The sequence below is a fragment of the Zerene cesonia genome, chromosome 19 (assembly GCF_012273895.1).
Source record: "Zerene cesonia ecotype Mississippi chromosome 19, Zerene_cesonia_1.1, whole genome shotgun sequence".
Classification (NCBI taxonomy): Eukaryota; Metazoa; Arthropoda; class Insecta; order Lepidoptera; family Pieridae; genus Zerene; species Zerene cesonia.
Genome location: NC_052120.1, coordinates 4994674 through 5004266, shown reverse-complemented (window position 1 = coordinate 5004266; position 9593 = coordinate 4994674). Strand labels below are relative to the sequence as shown.

Sequence of the window (9593 nt, the reverse complement as noted above, 5' to 3'; positions counted from 1 at the left end):
CAAAGGACTGTTGAGCTCTACTATCAACAATGAATGGGCATCAAGAAACACTGAATCAATAAAAAATGCATAATCCTTTGTGCAATTTTGGTAAAGTAGGATTTAAGTTAATAATAGGACTTGCACACAACGACTTTAAGGCGCCAGTCGGTTATTGCCCTCGTATTTGTGACTTCCGTGAACAAACCTGACGATGCACTTCGACTGCATCGAAAATCCAATATCACCCTCTCCCGACCTACCCCATCGGGCCAAAAAGGAAACCCGCGAATACCATGGCAATACCTAGTATATATGTATCGTCTATGGTAAAGTTCTTTCAAGTTAAGCTCTTCAGGTTCTGAGTATTATTTCACATTTCTAGATTATAGCGGATTACAGTAATCTTTATAAATAAAAAAAAGTAGCACATATATGAAACTTTTAAAATGTAATGAAGGCTTTAATTTACGGATTTTTTATAACTTTTCTATGCCAGAGCTGACTGCCGAGCTAGTGCACTTTTATGATTTTAAGAAATATGTTGACATCTTGATTCTTTTATCTTCATATAAATATGATAATGATGTGAATTTAAACAATTTTGCTGTGTATCGCTGAGCATCCAACCGGTAGTCATCATCTAGGTTTGGTGCATTACGTACAACATCTCGTCAGTTTATTTTTGCTGAGTTAGTATCAAAAGTACTTCAATAACTAGTATATCAATAACTTGTTACGATATTACTTACAACTTCTTTTATTTATTACTAGCTTTTGCCCACGGCTTCGCATTCGTTAAATTGGGGGCAGTTTAGTAGATTATACATATAAACCTTCCTCTTAAGTCACTCTATCTATTAAAAAAAAGCATCACGATCCGTTGCGTAGTTTTAAAGATTTAAGCATACATAGGGACATAGGGACAGACAAAGCGACTTTGTTTTATACTATGTAGTGATTTGTTGGCATAACGACAACAGAAATACAAGAAATATATCATCTATTAAACTTTCAACCGTTCTACTATCACAGTTCATGTGTTACGGGCTGGACACAGATGGTCGGACAGACAGACAGATGAAAATACGGACAGCAAGGTCACTTTAATAGGGTCTCGTTTTACTTATTTTGTACTGAACCCTAAATATATACGTCAATGAACGTAATAATGTGACATTGTCAAAATATTTCTCTTCATGATCAGCTATAGAAATGTCGGCCATTTTGTACCTTATAGCACTTTTATCCTTCGTTATTTAGATTTTACAATAGGAATAGGAAAGATTTCTTCTAAAATGCTATCATAAAGAAAGATTGTTGAATTTCGTACAATCGCAAGGCCTTTGTATATTATGCTATAACTTTATATGAATAAGACTGCAAGTGTGCACTGCCTCCAATTTGGTTGAAATATGCAAGTATTGTCTTTTTTTTTTTGTTCCGATAATCATCAGATACTTCTTATACAAAAACACCTTATATTATACATTAATTCAATGATGTATATTTATCAAAAATAGCTATGCCTATAAATAATGCCTCCAATGGTTATAAATATAAACTGAAACTGCAATCCCTAGCAAAGTTATATTTTTAGAGTTCCCATTTCAAGAGATTTGCATTGCGTCATTTGCAGCAAGCTTTGTAGTAAGTATAAAAATATTCAGAAATTTAAAACCTGAAATTTGATTTTAAGAATTGTTTCTTCTTAGTTTTATTTGATGTTCTCCTATTTATTTATTCTTATAAGGTACTGTATCAAAAATTCTATACCTAATCCTATACTAAGCTTTTAAGTGCTTGCTTTAGATTTAAATGATTGACAATTTTTGCAAAAGAAAGCATATTCTTCTTGTGTAAGCGTAGAACCCAGGGGTCTTGGATTCGATTCCTGGTGAGAACAAATTAAAAATGTCTCAATATTTAATCTAAAAAGCTCGATTGATTTTTTTAGAGACAAGTCTCGTAGGGATATCGATCACTGAATCAGATTTATATATATAGATACATCTACCCCGTTCCCTATAAGGGGACGAGAGTAGATGTGATATATATTAATTAGGATTTAAAAAGGTTCCAATCAACTGAATTGTTGGTAAAAAAAATTGTTAATAGAAGTTATTTTTTCTCCAAATAGTACAGAGTTTTAATAAAATGAATAAGCTACAAGCTCGATCGATAGCTGAGAGACCGGGGTAAGGGCGGCTGGTGGGATGAGTTCTCTCCACGAGGGTGAGCGTAGGGAGGTTCATTGAGAACGTGTGGGCGGCTAGCGTGGGCGCCTAGCTTATAAAGCTCCGCGACCCAGCCTGCCTGAATAGTCGTGTTCCGACCTTTGTATGCAAACGTGAACAGTGCGATATGTGCAATCTTCCTACAGGATTAAGGTGAGCAATAATTAGAAATTGACATAAAATAATAAACACAAATAAACTTAAACTCGAAATGAAAGAAAAATAAATGTAAATTTTTATAAGCATTATAAGCATAAGCACTCATCATATATGTTTATTTTAATTCAACTATTAAGGTTGTCAATTTCCTCAAAATAAAAGATACTTTTTTTAATAATTGGAATTTATTATAGGATGTGGGTGGTTTTCTTTTGCTATTTGTTAGCAGAAGCAAAGACCTATCCTATGCAAGGATGGCCAGTATACGCACAAGATCTTCGAGATTACCATGATGACGATTACTACTATGCTCCTAAAGTTCAATATTTCTACGACACACCAGCAATGAATCCCCCGGAAGTTTATGGTCAAGTTCCTTATACGTACATGTACGATCCATATGGACATTTCTCAAATGATGCACCGAAAATAGAAGAAGAAAGATTTTCAGCATTACCCATTGGACAAGAAACATGGTTTGAAAGTGATTCTAACCCTCGATGGCGCTCCAACGACATGGATGACGTCAACGCCGCGTTCTTGGACAACCTCATACTTACGCAAATGGCAAGAGACGCCCAAAGGCGCCGTGAAAATGCTCGGGCTGCTTTTTCGAATATGGACTACGACGACAAAGACAATGAAGACAAAGATGTACAAGAACTAAAAGCTTTAGCGGGAAAACCACTTTATCACGCCCCAAAGTCTGTCCCTAGAATTGAGGATGACGAAGATGAGGACTACGTAGGTGACGATTCTGACGGTTTTATTAATTGGAATGGAAATAAACGAAGCCTTACCACTGAAGCACCTGTATTGAGCACGGAAAGCTCAATGATTGATAAAGTGGGTCAAAAAGAAGTTGTGATGACTCGCCCTCCTCAACATGTACGCCAACACTTCAACTTAAAATTTGACCAAGAAAAACGAAGCTCACCCTTTTACACGACCATAGCTCGTCTTGTGGATAATGCAAAACATGTGAGTATTATTTTAATATAATTTAATCGAATAAAATAAATCTGTATTCATCGATTTATACATAGTTATCGATATATAAGTTGTGAAACTCGAAGTCTAAAAATAACTTAGCTGGGCCGGGGGTGGTGGGTGACACAGCGCGCTTGAGGCCGGGTCAATCAGGGTTGGGTGGGAAACGGGGCATCGATGTGAGCTAAAATCTCCCTGTGAACTAACCTCCTTTGAGCTACCCCGTATGAATGAATTACGGAATAGGGAATTTATTGTAATTTAAATTTCAGGAATCATCGAAACCGAGAAGAATCGATAAACGCTTCGTAGCTAGTGATTCCGATCTCGTCGTCGAGCTACGTGGACTTAAACATCGCATTGCAACCTAAACTTCTAAATGAAAATCGCCAACCAATATGAGACTGAATTACTTTAGCATAATAGATACGTACGACACCAGCGACCTGATTATAATCTTCTAAAAGGCCCATGAAAATACCAAAAAAATATTAGATTGTATAAGTATTAAGTACGTGTAACATTGTAATTATTTTTTTAGAAATACTTATGATTTTAATTATTAGATTTTTGTTATGTTTATTTTATAATCGTAGATGAATAGGAAAAGGTAATGTACAAAAATTGACTATAAGCTCGTTTAGGAGAGGTTGTTGGATGTATAATATGAGACATATAGTTTTTCACTTCAATCTCCGTAAGATACCCTTCACATGGCAGCTAATAATTGCACAAAAACGTGCGTGTAAATAAATTAGGTACTGATTATCTAAGAATTAGATAGAAAGCGTTATATTAAATTCTAATTTTTGTATACTAAGTATTAATACTTTTTTGATATTTTTATTGCATATAAAATAATTCATTTATGCTTGAACTATTTACTAAGAACTTGAGACATCTAAATGGCGTCCAATACAGCGCAAATGCGATCATCTATTTCACTTACGGACAAACGTGGAAAGGATTTAATATTTATTTTTTATTATTTTCTCAAAGATGTATAAAGCATAAGTATCGTGCTTCGAATATAAACTGTTCATTTGTATTCCCTATCCTTAACAATATATATGTAATTTCTAAATATTTGTTCGTCTTTGCTTAACTTTTATCTATGTATACTCAGATGCAGGTGCTAATAACTTATTTTCATATGTACTACGGTCTAAGCGGACAATACCAGAAATCTTTTTGCAAAGCAAAACTTTGAAGTGTTAAAATATTATAAACCTTTACTGTATCTGTAAGATGAGAGCGATTCTCTTGAAGTGAAGAGGATTAGGTGATATTTTAGCTTTACAGCTTGTCTAATATTTATATTACAGCGGGTCTTTAAGACCCTTGTTAAATGGAAAAAAAATCTAAATTTGTTGTAGAAAACTGCAATCATGTATTTCCAGTATTCCTAACTTGTAAATACATTGTCTTTCTCCTAAAACGTAAATAAGTAATTTTGTATCACACTTTTATATGTTCTATTTGTCGTAAATGACTTATCTTTCTAAAGTACATATCTGAATTAATTAAAGTCAAATTAATTTTTCAAGTTAAGGCGAAATAATCTCAGCCATGAATTAGATTGTATAGTTAGTATGAATTTAGTGTCATCTATAAAGAATTATACCAGTTCATGCAAATGTTACTAGTTCATTAAAGAAAATTTGTTAGTAATTGGGTAAATGATATCTTTCTCATACTTTTAATGTAAACAAAAGCCTTTATGTGTTTAGATAGATAAATAAATATGAGTAACAAAACGACGTAGGTCTATCGATCGAATTTTTCGAGTCAAAAGCTCAATTTATAAGGTACACGAATCCTATTTAATGATATAATTTAGGAAGTTTCAATGTCATTCACATATAGGTACTCAAAAATCTCAAGTGAACGAAGTATATACTAAACGTATGTTAAAGTGTATCCTATGAAAAAGGGAATAAAAAAATCAACTTCAAACCAAAGTTTTATTTCGATATCCCTATATTTCTAGTGAAAATTATTACATTGATGGACAGACTATGAGAGGCATTCTGCACTGTTGTTAATGTTTATTCGTTAATGTTTTGTTTCCTATCATATAATATTAAATTGCCATACAAAATTCTATGAAAATTCTTAAAAAGTTTCACCTGATTGACATATAATATTATAATCAAGTAGATAAAAATCGCAATAGACAGCAATAGCAAGAAAAATGTATAAAACACTAAGAAATTAATAAATCTAAGTATATTACGCATTTATCTAAAGAGATACTGGGCCCATTTGGAAAATTCTTCCACCGTTCGATGGATGTACGTCATAGTGTAAAAGTAAAAAAGTAAAAGTAAAAGAATTCTTGAAACTGCTTTAGCCTATAGTACCGGAGTGCTATAGGCTAAAGCAGTTTCAAGAATTCTTTTCTAGCTGTAGGGCTAGATAAAAAGAGTTTAAAAATTTGAGGGGCTTTGATGCGAGTTAAGGGGGCGCTAGGTGAATTTAAAATTTTCACCTCATTGCTTTAAAATTTGCGGAAATTAAACTCTTGGGGTGCTGATCGGGTGCTGAAAGTAATTGATTATAAAGGGAGCGTTAGACGAAACAAGTTTAAGGACCATGGGGCAAAAGGCGATAATATGCAGTTAGCGCGAGCGGCGCCGGGGCGCACCGCTAGTAAGGAATAACTTGTGCAATATAATAATAGCTCTTTACTCTGGAGACAAATATTTTTATCGGACTTAATCATATGCCCTGATTTCAAATAAAACCCCGATATTAATAAGTAATTTAATTAAAGAGTAAATAATGTTTAAACATGACATTGATATTACAGTTGCGTAATGTAAATTACTAATAGGTTAAAATTAAACGTTTTTGGGAATTTGTATAGTAGGTACAAAAATCATAAGGAGAAATAATTAAACTGTACACAAATAGGTATCTATCGATTTTACCAGCTCCTTAGAAAATACTTCTTAAAGCTTTCCACGGCCTCATGAAAACATCTGTATGAAATAAATAAGTGATAAACATATTTTCAATTACTCCACTTACAATTACAACACTTTTTTTATTTAAAATAATTAATGTTTAGAATTGCGCTACCAACTATTATATTAAAATTACATTTAGAACTATTTATTAATGTGAAAGAAACAGTAATATTCATCAAGAAATGACGAGTTTACATTTTTAATTTTTTAATTTACATAACATGTACTTGGAGCTTGTTACATAGAAAACAGATGAATACATCTGACCCTTAACCTTTTCGCAAAAAGGCAATTTCGCTAGACAGGACGCCCACGTTCCCTCTTTCTTTTATAAGTTAACTCAAGTCAATAACATGAGAAACCTAATGAATAACGAGTTGTTTCTCGAAGATTCTGTATTTTTCCTTTTGCCTTTCAAAATTAAAACAAAGGGGTACTCATTTTTCGTACAATTTTATATGTTTAAAAGTTATTGTACAAAAACAATATATCATAAATTGTTATAAGGAACAACAAATAATGAAGGTAATTCGAACGAAAAATTATGCATTTACAGAGACGTAAATGGTTGAGGAGGATATATACCTACATGTTTCTTTGTTAGGGTAATATTTTTTAAATGCGCCCGAAATTGAGTTCGATGGACGATTTACAAATCAGTGAATCTGTTTTGGCGTATAGAGAGTTAATTTAAAAAAATATAATATTTTTTAAACATAATTCAAGCAGCATTAACAATTTTTGTAAGGTCAGAAAATTCTGCAAATTTAATACAAAATTATATTTTATAATACAACATTACCTCTGCCAGTATTCCCCGAATGGGTGGGTTAAAGTATCCACGCAAATAATACCCACGATATTACACGCCCACACACCTATTTGGCATTACGTATAAATTCTATGTTTCTCAGAATGAGCATATTATGCATAGTAAATTAGTAAATACCAATATTAATATTTTTTTTAAATAAATAGACTGACAAATCAAATCTTTATTTTGCCATTATCTTATCTTTCATAAGTAAGTACATTTTCTCTTAAACTAGAAAAACTGTATCTTAAGACAGAAAAAATGTTAAAAATAATTAAATGAAATCAATATCATTTATTTATTTTATTTGTTTATATTAATATTATTTTAAGATAAATTACATTCATCTCAGCTTACCATTAGGCGAGATCTTCATCAAGCGCTTCTCTATCATGAATAAAAGAAAAGTATTAATTCTGATTGGGTGAAATTAGCTTTGCAAATAGAATACACTTTTGAATTAATTATGTATATGTCCTTCAGCATTCCTTCGCAGGTAGGTATCTACTGTTAATGCACCTATTCAAAATATGCAAGTTTTAAGTATCCAAAAACACAGAACTCATACTATAAGAATAATAACACTTTTACTCCGAGCCTTTGAAGTTTAAATAATCCTATAATATGTTACCCCTTTTGCACCCACCCCCCCTGATGAATATAAATAAAATAAAATAGCTCAAAATATATAAATAATACTTTGTATTGTTTCTTTATTTCGGAACAGCATTTAGACCATTATTTTTTTTATGTTACAGTCGGCAATGGAGCTGGTGGGACGCCTGATGGTAAGCGCTACCACCGCCCATGAACATTTGGAGAGGCATAAGGTCCATTGCAGACCTTACGCCTCCACAAATGAATTGCCGACTTTTTGGGAAGGGATTAAGAAAGGATTGGCGATAGGAATAAAGGAAAGGACTGGGAAGGGTAAGGAAAAGGATATGGGCCTCCGGCTCCCCCACTCACCGAATGAAACACAGCAGAATGCTATTTCACGCCGGTCTTCTGTGGGGGTGTGGTACTTCCCCGGTGCGAGCTGGCCCAATTCGTGCCGAAGCGTGCTAGACTACCACGTACAAAAAATAAAATTTAAAAGTAAAATTCATTTACTTCACTAGAACAGTTCATTAAAATTATGACCAACTTGAATCATTACAATCTGCAAGATTGTTACGATATTATCGGTATTTACAATTTCACGGTGACATAGATATATTTCTAGCTATTTGCTTACCTGACCATCTGTTCGATTATATAAGTTTAAGAGATCTTCCCTTAAACTTCGAAGGCGGCCTGTGTCCCAGTTGGCATGTAGGAACATATATAGGCTGATGATGATGATGAAGATAATAATTAATAATTATTAAAAGATGAACGCATATATTTGATGCTGTGATACCAAAAAACGTCATTTTTATGTCAACATGTCAATGTCAATTGTCAATTTGACATTGATACATCTTACTATTACAATAGTTTGTATTTGTTGAATGAAATAAACTGCCGCAAGTTTTGTGAATTGTGATGATTTAGAAAGTAATACTTCCGTATTCATTATTATACAATAGACCTAAACATATAAATGTTGCATTTTAAGTACTCTAAATCTACTACTTCCATGAGTGATAATCGTATAGGAAACAAATGTTGTTGTGTTGTTTTGTTATAACAGTAAACATTACAAACTGCCGTTATTCGCCAACTCACATCTGAGTTGAAAATAATTAAAGCATGCGTCGGTCAAAGGGTTATCAAGATTTAGACGAAAATGCTAGTGAATTACGGCAGCCTGTGGCACCAATGCCACCACCGCAAGAAATTGAAATGGCTTCTGTATCAGTCGTCCCTGATGGTGTGTATATTTTTCTATACTTTCAAAAAATATGCCTTATTGCACAAACATGTTGAATCATTCGTGGAGGAAGGATAGTGGAATCCTTAATCTGAAAATGGGGGTTCGACCAGTTTACACGACTGGCCAGCCGCTAAAACCTCAGTTGATATTGTCGAAAAGTTCTACAGATTCTAAAGAATTGAAAATATTGCTTGCGTGATTCATGGTGCTTTGGAAAGAGATAGAGAAATTTAAATTCTCATTAAAATTAGTTGCAATTTTTTCCAATTGATATATTTTACAACTCGAGTATTTTATTTTAATGTCACATTTTTGTTAATTTTGATATCAATGGTTACAATGGTATGGATACAAATGGATTGAAATGAAGCTACATGTTTTTACCACTTTTGGTATAGCTATACCAAAAAGAGCTCCTATGGTGTATGCAAATTCCATATTTAATCTATATCTTATTCTTTACAGATACTTTTACAGTGACACAAGCAGTGAATGCATTGGGATTTGGATGGTTTCAGGTGAAGTTATCTCTGTATACTGGGTTATGTTGGATGGCAGATTCCATGGAAATGACTATATTGAGT

General features: G+C 33.0%; 2 protein-coding genes across 2 annotated transcripts in view; both read left to right on the top strand.

The window, feature by feature from the left end:
* The first annotated feature begins 2235 nt into the window (after positions 1 to 2235).
* LOC119834458 lies at positions 2236 to 5282 on the top strand. Its single transcript, XM_038358824.1, has 3 exons — positions 2236 to 2369; positions 2570 to 3356; positions 3638 to 5282. Exons 1-3 carry the CDS (start codon positions 2344 to 2346, stop codon positions 3734 to 3736), a joined length of 912 nt encoding a protein of 303 aa, XP_038214752.1. The 5' UTR covers positions 2236 to 2343; the 3' UTR covers positions 3737 to 5282.
* A 3344-nt stretch (positions 5283 to 8626) lies between these two features.
* The window catches only part of LOC119834225 (synaptic vesicle 2-related protein), a 17126-nt gene continuing 16159 nt past the window's right edge, over positions 8627 to 9593 (top strand). Inside the window, exons 1-2 of the mRNA XM_038358557.1 lie at positions 8627 to 9006; positions 9475 to 9527. Coding sequence (XP_038214485.1) covers positions 8886 to 9006; positions 9475 to 9527 — 174 coding nt within the window. The 5' untranslated portion in view covers positions 8627 to 8885. The remainder of the gene's footprint in view (positions 9007 to 9474; positions 9528 to 9593) is intronic.

Excerpts from the sequence above, each read along its gene's own strand:
- LOC119834458 (XM_038358824.1), top strand. The coding sequence starts at position 2,344 with ATGTGCAATCTTCCTACAGGATTAAG. Across the intron at positions 2,370-2,569 it reads AATCTTCCTACAGGATTAAG|GATGTGGGTGGTTTTCTTTT; the intron begins GTGAGCAATAAT and ends AATTTATTATAG. Across the intron at positions 3,357-3,637 it reads TTGTGGATAATGCAAAACAT|GAATCATCGAAACCGAGAAG; the intron begins GTGAGTATTATT and ends TTTAAATTTCAG.